This window comes from Mytilus trossulus, chromosome 9, assembly GCF_036588685.1.
Source record: "Mytilus trossulus isolate FHL-02 chromosome 9, PNRI_Mtr1.1.1.hap1, whole genome shotgun sequence".
NCBI lineage: Eukaryota > Metazoa > Mollusca > Bivalvia > Mytilida > Mytilidae > Mytilus > Mytilus trossulus.
The window spans coordinates 81,210,866-81,232,782 of record NC_086381.1 but is presented as its reverse complement, the minus strand read 5'-3'; the positions used below and the strand labels follow the sequence as shown (position 1 = coordinate 81,232,782).

Here is a 21,917-nt window from a genome sequence, read left to right as displayed (position 1 = left end):
ATGAACATGATATATCTTAGTACATAGAATTGTGTTCAGATCCATAAACTAAAGTTTAAATTAAGATATGTGTACGCAAGCTGACCAGAAACTTCTGACTTTTAACAAACTATTTTTCTGTAGATTGATTTCTCAGTAGATGATTATTGTAGCTCTTTTTAGAGATGATAAACAGGAAAATTGCTTTAAACTCTATGTATTTAGAGTTTTGTAGACATTTTATCTGTAATATAAAATCGTTTTATTGTCCATCTGATACTAAAATGGCTGTGAACATTCTAAAAAGTACCCCCCTTTTTTTAGCTCACCTGGCCCAAAGGGCCAAGTGAGCTTTTCTCATCACTTGGCGTCCGGCGTAGTCCTCGTCGTTAACTTTTACAAAAATCTTCTCCTCAAAAACTACTGGGCCAAATTAAATCAAACTTGGACACAATCATCATTGGGGTATCTTGTTTAAAAAATGTTTAAAAAATGTGTGGCGTGACCCGTCAAACCAATCAAGATGGCTAAAAATAGAACATAGGGGTAAAATGCAGTTTTTGGCTTATAACCTTTTAGAGCATATCTAAATGATGAAGTAAAATTGTTTATCAGGTCAAGATCTATTTGCCCTGAAATTTTCATATGAATCAGACTACCCGTTGTTGGGTTGCTGCCCTTGAATTGGTAATTTTAGGGAAATTTTGCTGTTTTTGGTCATTATCTTGAATATTATTATAGATAGAGATAAACTATAAACAGCAATAATGTTCAGCAAAGTAAGATCTACAAATAAGTCAACATAACCAAAATGGTCAGTTGACCTCTTTAAGAGTTATTGCCCTTTATATTGATATTTTTACCATTTTGGTTAATCTTAGTAATCTTTTACAAAAATCTTCTCCTCTGAAACTACCAGGCCAAATTAATCAAAACTTGACCACAATCATCTTTGGGGTATCTAGTTTAAAAAATGTGTGGCGTGACCCGGTCAACCAACCAAAATGGCTGCCATGGCTAAAGATAGAACATAGGGGTAAAATGAAGTTTTTGGCTTATAACTCAAAAACCAAAGCATTTTGAGCAAATCACACAAGGTTTAACTGTTTATCAGATTAAGATCTATCTTCCCTTAAATTTTCAGATGAATCAGACAACCTGTTGTTGGGTTGCTGCCCCGGAATTGGTAATTTTAGGGAAATTTTGATGTTTTTATAGATAGAGATAGACTGTTATCAGCAAAATGTTCAGTAAAGTAAGATCTACAAATAAGTCAGCATGACCAAAATGGTCAGTTGACCCCTTTAGGAGTTATTGCCCTTTATAGTCAACTTTTAACAATTTTCATGAAATTTGTAAATTTTAACTAACATTTTCCACTGAAACTACTGGGCCAAGTTCAATATAAATAGAAATAATTGTAAGCAGCAAGAATTTTCAGTAAAATAAGATGTACAAACACTTCACCATCACAAAAACACAATTTTGTCATTAATCCATCTGCGTCCTTTGTTTAATATTCACATAGACCAAGGTGAGCGACACAGGCTCTTTAGAGCCTCTAGTTTTAATTCAATTTCAGATCTTACTTTTATTGAATATTCTGAACACTTGATTGACTAAAAATTTATTTAGTAATAATCTTACAGAAAGATTTATATTCCCTGGTCATTTTTTAACCAACATTCAATGGTCTTAATTGATTAAAATTGAGAATGGAAATGGGGAATTTGTCAAAGAGACAACAAGCAGACCATAGAACAGACAACAGCAGAAGGTCACCAACAGGTCTTAAATGCAGCAAGAAACTCTGCACTCAGAGGCATCCTTCAGCTGGCCCATAAACAAATATCTATACTAGTTCAGCCATAATTGACGTCATACTAAACTCCAAATTATACACAAGAAACTAACATTAAAATTCATACAAGTTTATTTATGTTCTTGCACGAATTTTTTGTTTTATTTGGCTGTCTATCAAATGATTAACAAAGAAGAGGGATTGATTAATGATAAAATAAAAAATCTTTTGTTTGAGAAAGCAGGAAGAGGGAGTTGGGGAGGATCTTGTAGAGAGTGGAAAATCTGGAAACTGTTTTTTTCAACAGGCAGTAGGAGATAGGGAAAAAGGAATAAGGACCAGTTCACTGACCCTTGAAAGAAATGGGACTGTGATTTAACACATTTATGTATTTTTATAGGGTAAAAGACTTGCCACAGTAGGAAACGCAGTGCCAGAAAATGAAGAGGAACATGAGGTCAGTGACGAGGATGAGGCAGCTGAGGTACAGGATGCAACTACGCAAGAGAAAGAACGGGCACCAAAGAAAAAGTCCAAATTGAAGTTATCTCCCAAATTCTCAGCAGCTATAGGAATGAAGGCTGTTAGTTATAAAGGAATAGAGGAAACATTGGCTACAGGTACTGGATTCTATTTCTGTTTAGTATACAGAGGGTGGTTAAGGGTTATTTTTGTGCAACATATTTTGCCATTTTTCGTTCACGTTCAGCCATAAAAAAGGTTAGTTACTGTAAATTCAGAAATTATTGCGTGCATTTATTATTGCGATTTTGCCAATTTCATCTTAAATGCGATTTTAATTTTTACAATTTTGGGAAAAGTCATGCTTTATACAGTTAAAAAATTACAAAATGCGAGTTTTAATTATTGCGTTTACAACTCTGTCGCATTATTCGCAATAATAAAAACCTCACAATAATTTCTGAATTTACAGTATTCATCATGTATCATGAAAATGATCATCATGCAAGACATTTTTTATTTGTTCCTTCATCGTGAAATGGCAATGTTATTTCGCGTTCTTCCATGCAGATACCCTCTCTCCTTTATGCTCCTTTATTCAGAACATCCAATATTTTATAAGACAGCTGTTTCTTGCCTTTATATCTTTTGGCAAACAACTATTGCCCTCATGTTTAACCTTATATTGTATTCAAAGTTTTAACTAATTTGAATGTTATAGACTGTCCAATTTTCATAAGGACTGAAATAAAAGGTATCTTTAGGGTGAGCAGTGCATAAATATATCAGATTTTCCCACTCAAATGTGCGGATGGAATAATCTATATTGCTCTTTAATCAAGAACTACTTTAGATTGGAATATACCGATACTATAATCGGGGAAGATTTGAGTCAAAGGAATATATGATTGTTTTTTGTTTTGTTTTTTACAGAAAACAAATATAGGTCTAATTTTTAATTTTAATTTTTTTCTCAGACGGTATGTTTGCATCTATTGGAGAAAACAAAGTGCTGAAGATAATAGATCATGACCCAGAGGGACTGAACAAACTGTCACAGAAACTGTTTGTCCGTACTTACCCAGCTGGGTCCAGAACTGACTCCAGCAATTATAATCCTACACCCATGTGGAATGTGGGATGCCAAGTTGGTAGGTTTATAGTAGTAGAGAAAGTGTGTTTATAATTTTATATTATTTTAGTGGTAGAAATTAAACAACTAAGTTTAACTGTTATCTGTCTGTACGTCTCAAAATTAGTTTCTATTCTTTAACTTTAGTTTGCCTCAACCAATTTGCAAATGTTATGAAACACATTCATATATGCCAACAATTACAATTTTTGCATAGTTTTTTCCGTTTTTGCAATAAAAACTACAATATTACGGTAAAAGTCGAATAGTTACAGATTACCAATCATCGCTGTTCAATTTTGTAAAATGCTTTTTTCTATCATTACTTTTCCGTCCTGGTCCTGTATTTAGAAAACGTCAATGTAATGCTTCTGGTTTCTCGGGATTTATCAACCTATTGTTGAGTAACTAACTGACTTCCAAAAAAGGCAAACGTGCATTTTATGCTCTCCCCTTTCTCTACTTCTCCTTGACAAAACGAAATGTACGAGTCCAGATCATCTGACAAATTAATGAATGGAAAACAAACTACAGACAACATGTTAAACGACAAACTTTAGTGCACATCACTTTGCAACCACTCGTCAGTAATTTTTATTGGTAAATGCATGTTTATGAATGATTACTGAAAACTTTTCAAAAATACGGAAAATTTGATAGTTTGTTACTGATTGTGTCAAAAGGGGGTTGGCATCTATGCACATTAAAGTGGGTTGCTCATTTTCGCCACATCTTTTCATGTTTTCTAGAGTTTATGTTCAGGTCTAAATATTTTTGAAGTATACTGATAGGACGCCTCCAGGTGCAGGAATTTCTCGCTACATTGGAGACCTGTTGGTGACCTTCTGCTGTTGTTTTTTTATTTGGTCGGATTGTTGTATCTTTGACACATTCCCCATTTCCATTCTCAATTTTATTTTGATATTTCTATATATTAAAATAACTTCAAATGCAAAATATTCTTAAGCTTGAAAACATGTCTGTTTGAATATAATCGTCTGAAAAGTTAGATTAAAGGGTGCTTGAAATTTTCTGATTTTTTGTCAATGAGGGACGCATATTCGCCGTATTTACACATCTATTTAAAACCAAATAACCGCAGCTTTAAACAATATTGATCAAATCAATTTCATTAAAGAAGAATAGCAGACATTTCAAAGGTGTAAAGAACTGAAATTTAGGGCATTCAGTCAAAGAATTACTTAGAAATACTTCTTTGAATTCGTGTTTTTTTCAGGAAATTGGCCGAAATTTGTCGTCTGTTTTTTCGGTCCGTTTCCATAGGTGCCGCAATTTTGTCTCCGTTTTAAAAAATAATCATATTTGTTATATAATATCATTTACCGGTTTATGTCTTCCATTTCAGCCAAACTTTTGAAGTTTTTACACCTCAAAATCATAAAACAGCGAAATTGTGTCCATGGCGAATATGGGCACCCCACTCTACACAATTCTTATTTATAACCACAAAACTCAGATCAAGTACAAATTTGGGAATTGTCACTTTTACCTTCAACGTTATATGCAAGCAGAGGCATCATCTTTGCCCATGTGAAATATTGGAAGCCAATAAATTGATAGATTGATCAAGTGGTTAAGAATAATTAGTGTCTAATTTTCACCTTTTTTTTTTTAGATTTTAGATATTTTTAACTATTTTCTTGGTAGATACAATATTAAACTGGAATTATATTTACTCTGAATTCATTCAATTTGTTGTTTTGTTTTAGTTGCCTTGAATTTCCAGACTGGTGGTGAGCCTTTACAATTGAATCATGGGAAATTTATGGATAATGGAGGCTGTGGATACATACTGAAGCCACAGTTCCTTTTGTCAAGTAAGTTATTTAAAAAAGTAACAGTTGTTAAAATAAGCTGTTTTATTGTACAAGTTGATAGTATCTTGTTTTAAGGCCTGAAATTAGAAAGTATCTATGTTTTGAGTTTCCCAACATATTCTTTTTAAAAGCCTCAGAACACCTGATTGAAATGTTTTATTGGCATTTTTTTTTTATCAGTAAATGATGTTGAAACTGCAGATCTCACCAGTATTCTTAAGGTTAAAAAAAAAAAAAAAAAAAAAAATTCAGTCCAAAAATAAATAAATCAATGAACACGATTTTTCAACAGGAGAAACCCTAAAAACACATATGTTTATTGCTGTACTGATACGAAAAAGTACAATTCCCAACACACTAAATGAATTGACTAAACTAGTACAAAGACAACTAGAAAGCTTTTGAATATAAAAGAAATAAGCTTAATTTTGACATATTTTGTTTGCTTGATCGTCTTCTGGGAAGATACAATATTAATCCAGCATATTTCATATGAACCAAATATTTAAAAAGATTATTACATAACTCAAATCGTACAATTGTTGTTGAAGAATCATATTTTGTCAACAAACAAGATTGAAAAAGACTTAAAATAAGTTTGTCTACAGTATATACCTTATTGGTCACTTTTAAATACATCGTTACATTGATGAATATGAAATATGAAGCTTCAAGGTTTACCTCACATCAAATTACTTGTTTTAAAATCTAAATCATTTTGTGCTGTTTTATTTTAGGTGATAAGTTTGGTATAGTGACAGAGAAGATTAAAAATCCAAAGAGAAGAAAGCTGATAGTTAAAGTAAGTCAGCTTGTTATTTCAAAGATTCTTAAATTTGAAGAGAGCATGGAACTCTTCCAACTCAAGATTTAACATATGGATTAATACATTTTACAGTAAACCATTCATGTACAATTCTTATGGTTGCTTCAATATTTATGCCATTAACAATAATCTTTTATATGTCAAATTCTTCACAAGGTAAAATGAAAACAAAATTTATTTTCATTTCTCATTGAATGAAAACATTAGAACAAAAATCAACGATTTCTTTAAACACTTTGACCGCTATAATTAAAAAAAAAAAATTTGCTAGTTATAAGTAATGGTGATTGAAATTTTCAATACTTATGCTAAGAAAATTGCAGATTGGTTGCTAGAAATAGGGTAAAACCAGAGAAGTTGCTAGGAATAGGGTAAAGCCAGAGGTGTTGTCAGATATAGGGTAAAGCCAGTGAGGATGCAAGGAAAAGAGTTAAAACATGAGAATCAAACTCTTTAAACTCATAAATATATATGTATTTCATTGCAGATAATAAGTGCTTATCAGATCCCAAAGCCAAACAACTCAAAGAAAGGAGAGATAATAGATCCTTTTGTAAAGATAGAAATACATGGAGTGAAGTCAGATCAACAGTCAGTGAAGACAAGTGTCAAAAACAATAATGGTATGCAACAGATTATTATATCTTACATATTACAAACAATTCTGTTTAGTAATACATTATCACCTGACCTGGAATAATTCAGTTAATTATACCCCCGCTTTAATTATACCCCGCTTTAAATACCCCGGCTTTAAAAAAAAGGGGGGGGGGAGGTATACTGTTTTACCTCTGTCTGTCCGTCAGTCCGTCCGTCCCATGAAACTTTCGTCACATTTTTCTCAGGAACTACAATACAAGGATTTCTGAAATTTGGTTTCAGGGTTTATCTAAGTCAGCTATACCGTGTGATGTGTTTTCAGATTGATCACTAGACAACTTCCTGTTTATCGAACACTTGTATGATTTTACACATGATAGCCAAGTTGAAAATTTTCGTCACATTTTTCTCAGGAACTACAATACAAGGATTTCTGAAATTTGGTTTCAGGGTTTATATAAGTCAGCTATACTGTGTGATGCGTTTTCAGATTCATCACTTGACAACTTCCAAACACTTGTATGATTTAACACATGATAGCCAAGTTGAAAATTTTCGTCACATTTTTCTCAGGAACTACAATACAAGGATTTCTGAAATTTGGTTTCAGGATTTATATAAGTCAGCTATACCGTGTGATGCGTTTTCAGATTCATCACTCGACAACTTCCTGCTTACCGAACACTTGTATGATTTTACACATGATAGCCAAGTTGAAAATTTTCGTCACATTTTTCTCAGGAACTACAATACAAGGATTTCTGAAATTTGGTTTCAGGATTTATATAAGTCAGCTATACCGTGTGATGCGTATTCAGATTCATCACTCGACAACTTCCTGTTTACCGAACACTTGTATGATTTTACACATGATAGCCAAGTTGAAAATTTTCGTCACATTTTTCTCAGGAACTACAATACAAGCTAGGATTTCTGAAATTTGGTTTCAGGATTTATATAAGTCAGCTATACCGTGTGATGCGTTTTCAGATTCATCACTCGACAACTTCCTGTTTACCGAACACTTGCATATTTTTACACTATTAATATTATCCACTTGCGGCGGGGGTATCATCAGTGAGCAGTAGCTCACAGTTTCACTTGTTTTCATTTAATTGCAAGGAAGGACGAATAACCCTTAATATTTGCCCCAGCCGTGAATAATCCTATAATTCACTGGCAAATAACCTGTTAAGTTTTTTTATTTGTACCCATGAAAATGAGGTCACAAATGTGAATAAACAAAATGGCAACGTTCAAGTTACAGGAAGCCCATTGATCGAGAGAAGAGGAAATATGGCTTTGAACGTGCATCTTGTGCCGATGATATCTCTAATAACGGTCCTTTTCAGGGCCATCAATATTTTAAAAACAGAATCTACCTTTGTTGAACATACGAGAATTCTAAGACACAAATGACATTTATTTTTGAACATTTACTTGTGTTTTTATTGAGTCAAGTAAGGGTGAATGCCCTTCCACTGTTAGTTCGGTACAATAAACCAATTGTGGCCCCTTAGAAGGGATGAATATCCAAAATTGTCACCCCTTTAAAGTTATATCACTTCAGGCTGTGCCCTCAGTGAAATAACATTCTCAAGTTGACAATTTTGGGTATTCACCTTTTCAACGGGCCATAATTTCATATTATTCCACTGTTTATTCATATTGATAGTTTAATCAATATTTGATAGGTTGAGGCTATTCCACATGTCATTGAAAAAATCTTCATAATCCCCTCTGAAATGTCAGGTCTACATCAAGCTATGTTACACATGGTTTATGTACATAACATTTTTTATTTCAGACATTGAAAAACAAAAATACAAATTGTTGAAGGCTTTACCTTAACCTATAATAGTTTACTTTTATAAATTTTTACTAGGATGAAGAGTTGTCTCTTTGGCAATCATACCACATTAATAATTAACTTTCCATCTGTACTGTTTATCAATGTGTATGTTGTGTTTAGTTATAAAAGCAAGTGCATAAGAAAATAAAAATGTAAGCAAACTTATATTTTTTTGTTCAGGTAGTAGAGAAATGCTTGGTATAAACCTATAAAATATGGATAAAAAAATCACATTTTGCAAAATGTTTGGGATACATAAAAAACAAAGCATTTAAAAAAAAAAATCTATTTCTTTTCTTGTAGGATTCAAGCCACGCTGGGATGAAGTTGTCCGATTCAAAATATCTGTGCCAGAGCTGGCACTTGTACGATTAGTCATCTATGATCATGATAGATATTTAGATGATTTCATTGGTTACAATGTTGTACCAGTTTTATCTATGCAAGAAGGTTAGTAGACATTCATAATCATTTTGAAGCCAATTGCAGTGAGTGTGTTGGTAAAGGTTATATCTTGCTGTCTAGCTGAACTGTGAATAATCATTATTATAGGAGGTAAACTACCCTCCATTAAGAGTAGACTAGTCCAACAGATAACCAATGTATCTGTCTGTAGGACTACGCTACTTCATAAAGAGGGTAGTATACCTTACCTTATAATGACTTCACGGTACAGCTAGCAAGCAAGCTAGTCAAAGATATTACCTATACCTAGAGAAGAAATGATATTGGGTATCTTCCCTTTGTCACAGAATCATAAATGACTGCCATGCTTTCCATAATCGTGTTGAAACTGATTGTAGGAAGGTTTTTAATAAACAATGAAATGATTTTTTGAGCTTGTCATATCATGGTATAAGTAAAATCTTAATTGAAAGAGTTGAATGCTTCTATTTTCTATATATAATTTAAACTCAGAAGTCATCTCCCTGAGCATGGGTTTTACTGGTGCTTTAGTAAATATGTCCTTTTGTCAATCATAAATTATCCAATCAAGTAAAAAAAACCAATCTATTAATTGTATGCTCTCCAAGAGTTAGCAAAATCTGGTATTAAAATTTTTCAAATATTTTGAGCCCAAATATTTCTGAAAAGACATCAATTTTTCAAATGCACAAATTAAAGTATTTCTGTTTTTGTTTATAGGTTATCGTCACATTCCCTTATTCAGCAAGAATGGAGACAAAATGCCACAAGCATTGGTATTTGTACATATAGAGTTTGAAGACGACCTTTGAAAAGGTAATTATATAGTTATATATATGAGTCAAGTACATGTATGAACATAATAATAAGGAGATGATGTAGGATTGCTAATGAGAAAGCTAGCCACCAAAATTCAAATGAAATGGATGTGAGCAATTATTAGCAGTTTTACATCCTTAACAAATACCCTTGCATATGGAATTCCTGTACAACATTTACACCAGCAGAGAGAATAACAAATCTATATATATATGGATATAGAAAAATTTGTGAAAAATACCATTTCTCTAATCCAATCAAAGTACAACATTATTACATTAGGTGGAATTAAAGTTAAAATAAATCATGATACAAAAAAGCAGAAAAGACATTTCAGAATATACAATTTATTTTTATTTTTCAGGTGCAATAGAATGAAGATGTGATGCCAGTATGAACAAACAAAAGTTTCAGCAAAAAAGCCTTTGCAATGTGCCATATATGATAGAGCTTAACTTATGTCACAAATGGTACTAGCTGTATGCTGTAAACATTGTAGAATCATAGAGGATTTAAGATAAAGCTTTATTTATTAAAACACGGATTGCCCATGGGGTACTAGTGGATCTTCTCAGTATGAAGTACCATAGAAGCTTTTTTTTCTGCATGATTTACATTATTAGATTTCGTATTTCATCTACAACAACTTTTACAGTATTCAAATACTGAATATAACACTTCATATTTGTAATAATGATTATTTTATACTTAAAATTCTGAAACTGTTGAAAAAAATGCAACAAAAATTGTGTTGCAAAACTAAATATTTGCATATATGATTTCATAGTGTAATTCGCATGCAGCATTTACAATATCTACATTGATTTAAGTTGAATATCCAATCGTTGTGTTAAAACATGTTTATATGAGAAATTTTTTTTATAAAAAAAGATTAAAATACTGAACTTGAATTCAGGGCCATAGGCAAATGCAGAAATAGATGATATCTCACAATTTCTCATACTTATACACGTGTGCTTTTTGATATATATTCACAAATTGTAATTTATATATAAACTTAGCTTGAACCTATTCAATAAGGTTGTTCAAAAATTAGTCTGATCTCTTGAATTTATCATAAAATGTAAATTCTGAAATTCTGCATTATTTGTACGGGAATTTCTGGAAAACTATCACATATTGTATAAAATTTTGATATTTATATATATATATATTATTATGAGTTATTTATTAAAGATTTTCTACTTATTTAGTGATATTATTTCTGTGGCATTTTTTTAGTTTTATGTTTGAATAAAACAAAATTCTGTTTACAGAATTTAATAAATTTAAAAAATAAATTGTATAGTTTTTAAAATTTATATATTAACTTATGCAGCAAAATTATAACAAGAATATGTAAAGGATTGGAAATCAAAAACTGAAATATATCATGAATAATTAAATGCATTGCTGGAATCATTATTGTTGTTAAAGGGGCACTAGCTGTTAAATTCATGGTCACCAATTTGACTCAAATTCTCATATTTGATTAATAACAATGTAAAACATTTATCCAATCTATCAAACGTTTAAAATAAACAGTTTACAGAGCATGGGGTAGATGATATGTAGGTTCGTTTCGTGTGTATTTAAATCCAGACGCCATCTAATTAACTATCGATTTGACCTCAGATGACCATATAAGCGATGTAAACACAAATAAAGATATGAATAGGTTAAACCAGCACGTGCAATTGGATTTTTTTATAGGTCTGTTTGATTTGAATTTATAGATAAAAAATATTAGTTACTCATTGTTTTTAACCGTATAAGAAATAATTTATGTGGATCGAATTAGTAATCAAATGATTTACCGTAGTTTCACTTTCATTGTTGACATTTTTTTTCTTTAAATAACCAGTTCACGTACAATGCATGCGTTGTCAGTCTCTAGCTAGGGGGTTAAGTTAAGTTCACATGAATACCGGTTAGAATGATGATGACGTTTTCACTTGCAAGTGAATCAGTCAAAAATTATGTATAATCGCTTATTTCAACAAAATTAAAGCAAATTGATTGCTAAAAGCAAATTATTATTTCATTATTCCAATTTAATTGATGATTAATCTAAAAAAATATATACTTAATTTTTTTATATATATCGTAGCTAGTGCTCCTTTAAATACAGATAAATATATTTCTGTTAAAAAAAGGGATTTTTTTTATTGCGAGTGTCAGATTATTTTTGTTTTATCAATTTACTCACTTCAAAGATTTTTGTTTGTTTGTTATGTGAATGATCATTAAGTTAAAAAATCTTTGTTTACTTTTTATTGAAAGAGTACAACTCTTCAATTGAATTATTTGATTCAAAAAACAAGAAAACATAAAAAAATGTTTCTATATTTCTCTTAGGATTACTTATAAAGTATTTAAACTTGATCAACCAAAAAAAAAGTATTTTATGCAAGTACGCATTAAAATAGTCAGATTGTAAGATTAAATAAGAAATAACTCAACATTTCAGATGTATTTCTATTTAGTTTCAAGAGATTTTGATGTAAATAAAACGGTTGTAGGTCGTAGACATTAGTATTACATAAAGTTATATGCATTTTTATCCTGTTATTTGAAACATTTACATCATGTATTTCATATTTTGATATATTTACATACCTGTATATTTAAATGCAGATAAATGTTAAAGGTCACAAGCATATTTTACATGCCTTTAATTGGAAATTAATTTATTATACCATATAAGGTCACATGACAAAAAAAGCTTAATTTATTGAATTCAGTAAGGTCTGTTCCATCATTTAATGGATTAGGCCATGGATTGCACTTTATTAGACCCTCAAAAAGAAATATTCATTTTACTTATATTATTACAAGTCTTTAAAAATCCTAAGATAAATGCAACCCCAACTGTTAATAAATTTGCATGCTTCACATATCCCCAGCACTATCAATTTTGGCACAGACATAAAGAAATAACATGAAATTAGTCTAGCTTTGGTGCTATTTCTATTGCAAAAGAATCATAAAGAAAGAATTGTAATTAATGATTTTTTTTTTCAGTAAGTCATTATATATTATCTACATGTAGTTATAATTATTTGTAGAATGATATATATTTCAGATGTTTTTTAGCTGATAATGATTATTTAGAATCATATTTTGTTAAATATTTTGATGAATTATTGTTGGAATTTATTAAGTTTTTTAAGAGCAGACATATTTGTAAGATTACTGTGAAATTTTTTAGTTATAAAATACTTGTACTTTTTTTTCATATTTATTCATTTTTGTCTTTCTTCAATTTCAGAAATAATTTTATACCTGATATATACAGAAGCTATATAGTATTAAATTGATGACTGCTTATGAAATCTACAACCAACAAATAGTTGATGTTTTGTTTTGATGCATAGAAAATTTGCAGCCTATTGGACTTTCCTTTAGATGATTATTTTGTATTTACAATAGCTTCCAAAATATTTGATCATGATACTTGCTGATATTATATGTTTCTGCTATTATTAGCCAATACGTTGACATCTCATAGAAAGATAACATATGCATACCTTTGAAAAAGAAAGACAAGATTCTAAAATTCTAAATAATATATTATATGTTTTGTGTTAAAAAAAGTATTTTTTCATGCATCAAAATGAATTATCAACAATTATGTGTTGTATGATTTGTTTTATTAAGATATCTATGCACATAATATTTACATCATCTGCTGTTATTTATGATTACTTCTTCTTTGATAAAGATGTAATTATTTTATTCAAGTGTTTTATTTTTTTATAAAACAAGTTTATGGCAACTGCCATGGTAGCTCAGTGGAATGGTACAGCTAGTTGCACATTTCCAGCTAGATAAAATACTCTAAATTTACTTTTTGAAGAGCTCAAAATACACAAACAAAACCATTTTGGAGCATGATTCCCTTGATGCTGCCAAACCCACGAGGCATGATAAACATATGCTCAATACATTAGATATATATGGGGTTTTGGTTGCCCAGTGGTCTTAGTAGTCATACTACTCTATCGCTATCCTGTAAACACTTAGGTTGTGTGAGTGACTCCAAACTTTAGTCTTTATTGACAAGGATAGTCAGTTTTCTTACCAAAGGTGGGGGATCTCTCCAGGCACTCGGATTTACAAAAAAAAAAGTGATCATGAAATAGCACAAAGTGCTATAAGTGGCATTTAACACCAAGAAATCAATGTTAAAATACAACAAGGATATCAAGTAATTACCAATTTAGAAACAACAACTAACACCTTATACTTGTTTTTGTAGACTATTTTAAGCTGTTGTGAATAGTTATCAAAGATGAGCTTGACCTTTTACAGCAAGTTTAGCAGGGTTCCTATCCTTCCTTGTAGCTTCAATCCATATATATTTCAATTGAACACAAACACCAAGGAAACACACAAAACTAAAGTCAATTCGTTGAAACAACTTAACAGCCCACAAGGAATTGTCTCGCCCTAACCAGACAATTTAACTTTTGAAAGTAGTTGACCATGGAATATTAAGTCATATTGGATAACCAAAAAATATACCATTATAAAAGTGATATACAACCTATATGATGAGAATGAATAATAAACTCGACAGCAAAGATTCATGCACAAAGAATAATGAAGATCAAGATAATTATAAAAAACATTGATTTGAAGACTTGAAAGGAAATGTTCTTAGAATATAAGAAATATTCATAATATAAGTGTCGAGTAGAAACAGACGAGGCACTTCAAATATTGCTACCATCTTGAAATGTCACTGCATGTTAATCATCTATTATTAGTTCTATCCAACCCAGAAATAAAAGATAATGAGGTCAGCTGTTAATTTTGAATTTTTTGAAATACTACGGCTTTTCTACCTCAGGGATAGATTACCTTAGCTGTATTTGGCAACACTTTTAGGAATGTTGGTCCTCAATGATCTTCAACTTCGTACTTTATTTGGCCTTTTAAACTTTTTTTGGATTTGAGCGTCACTGATGAGTCTTTTGTAGACGTAACGCGCGTCTGGCGTATATACACAATTTAGTCCTGGTATCTATGATGAGTTTATTTAGCCGCTGATTTAAAAAAAAAAGGCCATTAAAAAATATTACAATGGACAGTTATATTTTAATTTGGTTTCAGAGAAGAAATTTGATTTCCTTTGGATTAAACGAAAGTCTATATATGTGAATTGTATTTACATGTAGGCTTTACATGACAGCTACTACCACATGATAATTAGATCTGTAAAAGGTGTCCATTCACCCATTGTTTTATACGTTTAATTTGCTTATAGTCTTGGAGAAGAATAATCTTGAAATGAACGGGTTATAACAAAAAACTACCGTATTATGTTCCCGCAACAACAGGCAAATCTATTGTTAAAGTTTTCTACTACATTTGTGATTTAGCCAAAATTGTTATATTTTTCTTAAAATTTGGAATGTAATTAGATATGATCAAATATTGAATGGATATAACAAATATCGATGAAACAGAATAAAGGTAAACAATAGATAAAAAGATATTTGTATGAAAAACCAAAAAAAAAGTAGAACAAATTAATGTATTTAATATATTTGAAAAGGATTTTGGTTGATAGGGTGAGTAAAAATGTCTGCACATGATGTTTCATTTTTGCTATACTTGACAAATTTTAAAGTGTGGTATGACCATTTATACTGTAATTGCACTAACACAGATACAGTTCATGACCGCTAAAATCGCTTTTGATTTGAGAAAAACTGATAAAAAAATAATTTGTATTTTTACTCAACCAGCAATTGAAAAAAGGGTTACAATGGAAACATGTTGGGACTCTTCCATCGTTGCTAAGAAGATCTTGATGCGTCATACCTTGTATGCAGAAACCTTATGTTAGGTAGTTTATGTCTGTCATATGACCATTTACTTTTACCCATTTTCATGGTTTTGTGTCTGCTTTCAAGTGTGGCATTTTTGTCGAATGAAATACTCAACCAAATACTAGTAATATACTATTAATATTATAGCTATATTTGTTAATGCCGTAAGTTTTATTGCTTCCTTGCAAGGTCTAAAAATGTTGTCAACCAAGTTTCACCTGACGTCGATCTTATCTTATGGATCTGTGATGAATGTCCATTTTACGTGGTCAAGTCCCTATCTTAAGTACTATGATCAATATTTGGATATATGGAATAATTGTACGGAGATCATGTCCAACTGACAGTTTTCAGCTAGCTGACTTATTTTCATGGTTCAGTTGACCATTTATTAAAAGGTTTAGTCTTTTTCTCAGATACATATGCAATAGGTCAACTGAATTTTCTGTATGTAATGTTGTAAGGTGTTCACGTCTAACTAGCAGTTACCATGACTACATTTCCTGGTTCATATGTCAATGTTAATGTCATGGTTTGTCAGTTGATCAAATACAATAACCAATAGTTGAATTATATTTAGTGTTTGAAATGATTAAAAAGTTTACATTCTTCATCTTCATGTCTTTTATTTGATCTTTTTATGACTTAACTTTTATGTGAAACTTAATGAAATTTTCACATTATTGTTCTAAATATTGATGCGTTTTGTTGTTTGATTTTGCCATGTGATTATGGACTTTCCGAATTGATTTTTCTCTAAGTTCAGTATTTTTGTGATTTTACTGTTTACAGACTTTCAATATAAATTAAATCATAAGTAAAGGAGACGAGACATGCCATCGTGCTTACTCTTTTACCGAGTAATTATCTTGTTCGCAGATCATTCAACAGACAAGTTATTGTCAAGTATACATTCCGCAAATGAAAGAACTTCCTCGTGTAATTGCTATTCCTCAAGGGTTTCACCATCCCAGTATCCTTTATTTTCTACTGTCATGAAAATGTTGTTATTTGTTGTGATTGAAATTTGCGGTAATAAAATTTGAAATAGTAGTCCTCTGATTCTTTTAGCGGATCTGGTTATACTTAGGGTTCATTTTGGTTTTATCATATCCTCCGCATTTGTAACTATTTTAAGGTTTTCAACTGATTTGGCCTCTAGCATCACTGAAGAGACGTTAATTGTGGCAATGAGCATTCGGTGCAGTTTATATATAATGTTTCGCAGACAAAGAGAAGAGTATTGGATCAGAGAATTAGGTACTGCAACACCTTATGGATGTATCGATAAAATAGATATAAATATAAGTAATATTCTTCACCACAAAAGAGTATAAAGCAACATTCCTTTTTACTTTAAGGACAAATCTTCTATAGTATCGTATTCTTAGACCAAACCTGTTGCATCTCTAATTTTTAATCACAAAAAAGTGTTGCAGAATCTAAATGTTGATGACCTCAAAGCTAAACTACTTGATTGTGCCTGTTCACATTCCCATTTCGTGTATAATTCTGCTGGCCATATAATTTTAAAAGACCTAAACATAGTCGATAACTACAAGTTGAGACTACTTTTGTCCAAGGGTCCCAAATATAGAGCCACAGCCAACCAATTGGAAGCAGAACTTCAAACTACTAATGGATTCTGTTGAGGGTTATGCAAAAAACTGGACAAAAGAAGAAAAGGTTGGAGTTGAAAATCAGTGAGGTCATTGATTTAGATGAGAGTTAGTAAGCTTAAATGGTCAATGAGCACCAAAGCTCCTTCCATCTTTAAAGACCCTCTGGTCATAGAGGAATTGTCTTGCCTCCATGACAAATAGGTTGTCGTTCCAGCTGACAAAGCCCCAAACAAAATTGTTTTTGTTTGCAAGAAACACTGCATTGACTGTCTGATTAAGGAACTGGGGAAAATAGCACACTTGAAAATCTTACATCTACACTGAGTACGCTTACGAAGCAGGAGATCGTGGAAAACCACAAATCGGTTCTAATCTCCTTTGGTGTTCATCCAAAGGATGAAGACCAGGATCTTCCATCCTTATATTGGATTCCTAAGCTTCACAAAAATCCTTTTAATAAAAGGTATATTGCAGGTTCTGCCAAGTTCTCCACCAAACCGCTTTCTACTGCCATACTTACTGCAGTCAAAGAAGGACTTCAGAAATATTCCGAAACGGTATATTCAATAAGTGGTGTTAATCAGATGTGGATACTGAAAATTTTAAAAGAGTTCTTGGTGAATTTACAATCTCAATCATTAAAACATTGTACCATCATTAAAACCTTTGATTTTTCAACTCTTTATACCACTATTCCACATAATAAACTTAAAGCTCAACTGAAAGAACTCGCCAGCTTATGTTTCTTTAACAAAAAGGACAATAGACGTTTTATGTATCTAGTTTTGGGCTTTATTTCAGCTTACTGTGTGAAAATCATACAGAGTCAAGGAGAAAATATACCGACGAGGATATCCCTCCCATGCTGGACTTTTTAATTGACAACATATTTTTGAATTTGGAGGTTTAGTCTCCCAACAGACTATTTAAATCCCAATTGGTACCTATTGTGCTCCTCTACTTAATTTCACCTTTCGGTATATTGATGATGTACTGTCTCTTAATAATAATAGATTCAATGATCACTTACATTTAAAAGAGGGACGAACGATACCAAAGGGACAGTCAAACTTATAAATCTGAAACAAACTGACAACGCCATGGCTAAAAATGAAAAAGACAAACAGACAAACAATAGTACACATGACCCAACATAGAAAACTAAAGAATAAACAATACGAACTCCATCAAAAACTAGGGGTGATCTTAGGTGCTCGGTAGATCACATTCATGAAAGGGAAGGGGATTGTAGTTACGACGTTAGGAACATATCCGATATCATTTGTTAAACGGTTATTCCATAACGGTCAACAAACTCGTGATGGCGTTCGTAAAATTTACGAAGGGTTGATTTCAACTTCACCATTTGGAACTCTCGGTGTAATAGCTTCCTTGTGGGAAAGTTCACAATTGGAAAGCTGAAATCATCGCTTTTGTCGTAAAATTTTGTTTTCAACCGACCCTCCTTGTCAGTTTCTAGATGTAAGTCAAGATATGAAGCCGACTTAACTGTATTTACATTTAATATATCCAAGTGAACTTGAAATTAAAGATACTACCGACACAGATAAATGTGCTTCATATTTAGACCTTTTTCTCGAAATGACTACTCATGGTAGGTCGAATACCAAAATTTAGGACAAACGCGATGATTTTAATTTTCCTATAGTCAACTTTCCATTTCTGTGTAGCAACATCCCAGCGGCACCAGCAAAAGGAGCATATGTGTCACAATTGAAACGTTATTCTAAAGCTAGCTCAAAGTTCGTTGATTTTGTTGAACGAGGAATACTGCTTTCTCGAAAGTTGCTAAGACAGGGCTACGAATCATTCAAATTAAGGTCATCACCCAATCAATTTTACTGTCGTCATCCTGAGCTGATAAGCCATTATGACAAAAGTGTGTCAGAAATCATATCTGATATTCTTCCTCAGTCATAATAACCTGCCATCATTGCCAAACTGAACAAAGAAATAACACGACGGGTGCCGTATACGGCAGGAAATGCATACCCTTCCGGAGCACCTGATTTCACTCCCGGTTTTTAGTGAAGTTCGTGTTGTATCTTAAAATTATTATTTATAACTGTTTATGATAATGTCCTTGGTTTTGTGAGTCTTTGTTTAATATTCAACCTCCGGCACAAGTAATGCTGCTTAGCATGTGACGATTAGGAGTTACACTGGTTCCCGATGGCGATATGCAGTATGTTACACAAATACTAACATAAGAGCGTCTGGCTAACAGCTAATACCTGGAACGTCACGCACGCTGTTCCTACAATCCCTATGATTTAAAACAGAATCTTCGAAATTTCCTCCGCAAAACAAAATAAAATGTTATCAAACACTTACCACTATTAAAACTATTTTAGTATATGTTTTACTTTATGTTCTTACAGCTCTTGATCATATGCTTAGTAATAACTAGTATATTTGAGGAATAAAACAACAAAGCTGTGCGAAAAAACGGATGTCCAACGTTACATTTTTGAACAACTGTTTTATCTCTTATGCATAGTGATACTATTTCTTATTCTCTGATTCTCCTGAAACTTGGCAGAAGCAACGAAGTGTGTCAGTTCTTGGTTAAATTAAAGCCGTTCTTTTGTCGAATTTCGTTTGACTCAGTGGCTGCATATCAAGCTGGAATAAGAAAAATGTCCAATGACGTTTTTCGTTGACTTAATGGATGAAAGGTAGTTCTATAAGTAGACATAGCTTCAAATGCCTTAAAAATGTGAGATAATTATAACATCGAAAGAACAAACATTTGCTTTATTGTTCGTGGGTTCAAAAATTGTAGATTCTATAAAACTATCTCTACCCAGTCGTTTTTCAAGCGGTAGCCATTTTGTCCAAGTTGATATTTCATTTGTCCAGGCAATTAATGCGGGTTTTTTTACCTGATATTTCAATAAGTTATTTATATTTTACCAAAACAGAAGTTAGATACACGAAAAGAACATAACGTCTAGATTCTTTTTTTATTGACTGCATGCTTGGGTCTTACAGAAATAAAATGCTACGAAACATTACAAAACGGTAGCCATTTTGTCCAAACGTCGAAAAACGTTTTTTTCCGACTTTACATGTGCACAATTTGTTCCATTATCTATTCCTGATACTTATAACGAATCGCGTGGTGAAATTTAAAAAAAACATTGCTGGTTGCTGGACAAAAACACGATGCATGTTGTGCATGAAACGGAGGTAACTGAAAGACTTATCGGAAACAGCGACAAATACAGTTTCATTGAATTAATGCAACCCTGTATTATACGGACGATTCAGGAGAAGATAACATCTTCAAATGACTGGGAAAATAATTTTCAAGATACATATTTTCAATATAATAATTTTATCTAATGGTTGTTTTTATTTTAAGTTATGTGTCAAGCAAATTTTTAATACAATTCAAATTAATCAAGGCTGAAGGGTAAATATCTTTTTATTTACTTGCAGAGTGTCGGATATATTTGTATTAGGGTTGAATCAAGATATGAAAAATGTACAATGACAGGTGATATGCCCATGCAATTTTAGCGGCCTGCGATTAAAGTTTTGTTGTAATTCATTTATTGAAAACCGTATACTTCTGTCCCATTTGTCCTTCCTTCAAATTCATTTCTTACGACAATATGTAACATTTTAAGGTGAATTAATGGTAAACATAATTTAATCGATTTCCACAACTGGAGGTATATAAATTCATGGTAAATAGACATCACAAAATTAAAAGAGACAGATTTAGAATCACTGACTAACTACATAAAAAAGCAAATGAAACTTGCAAATTGAATAAATGTACGTCAAAAGTTTTAGAAAACTCTCTTTGACGTCGTGGTGGTGTAACGTTGTGTTGTAGGAACATCGTGCACAACGTTTGGATAGTAGTACCAGGAACCAAGATATTTAGGAGTGAGTTATGTGACTTCCTGTTGAATGTCAACTTTGAACAAACTTTGTCAGTTTGAAGGTCTAGCAGAATTGATTGTTCCGAAACGTATCACAATCAAAATTTAATCTTGAATATGCATTTAATTTACCATTGTATGTTAAACATCCATCCATCCATTATGCATAGCGATCAGCTCATCTAATACCCACAGTTCCTGCTACTGTTTCAATGTTTATACTGCCGACACTCCAATATACAAAAGTGTAATGTATTTTTTTTACTGGGATAACAACTGCTTCATAAAATTTTAAGTGGGGTTCGAGTTGATGTCGTATACCCCTATTTGTGACATTTTTACATATTGTGTCTGTTTGTTTTGTTCACACATCGTTGTCAATATAAAAAAAAATTAATGCGACTGACATACGAGATTTAGCTCTTTTAATTGCTTTCTAATCAACCATTTTCCATATAAGAAAGTGCATGTACCAATTCAGGAATATGAAGTTTTTGTCCATTTGTATCATGTGTTTTATCATTTGATTATGCCATTTGATTATGGACTTTCCGTTTTGAATTTTCCTCAGACTTCAGTATTTTTGTGATTTAACTTTTCAAGAAGTAAACTATTGGTATCTGATTGATGTTTACTCCACTGTTCTTGTTGCTTATATATTTATTATTGAATTTGAATAATAAACAAACGAAAAATGCATTAGATATTTATAAATATTTATTACTAGCTTTAGCATGTATAATATATGAAAACTGAAACTGAGGTTTTAGAATATTCTATATCATAAAAAGAAAGTTCAAAAT

At 31.7% G+C, this 21,917-nt stretch overlaps 1 protein-coding gene across 1 annotated transcript in view; it reads left to right on the top strand.

Annotated features, from left to right (window-relative positions):
• LOC134683452 (1-phosphatidylinositol 4,5-bisphosphate phosphodiesterase delta-1-like) overlaps positions 1-10,339 on the top strand; it is a 91,198-nt gene extending 80,859 nt beyond the window's left edge. The window contains exons 15-22 of the mRNA XM_063542743.1: positions 2,181-2,400; positions 3,220-3,393; positions 5,105-5,212; positions 5,950-6,014; positions 6,526-6,661; positions 8,794-8,940; positions 9,637-9,732; positions 10,100-10,339. Coding sequence (XP_063398813.1) covers positions 2,181-2,400; positions 3,220-3,393; positions 5,105-5,212; positions 5,950-6,014; positions 6,526-6,661; positions 8,794-8,940; positions 9,637-9,728 — 942 coding nt within the window. The 3' untranslated portion in view covers positions 9,729-9,732; positions 10,100-10,339. The remainder of the gene's footprint in view (positions 1-2,180; positions 2,401-3,219; positions 3,394-5,104; positions 5,213-5,949; positions 6,015-6,525; positions 6,662-8,793; positions 8,941-9,636; positions 9,733-10,099) is intronic.
• Positions 10,340-21,917: the final 11,578 nt, after the last annotated feature.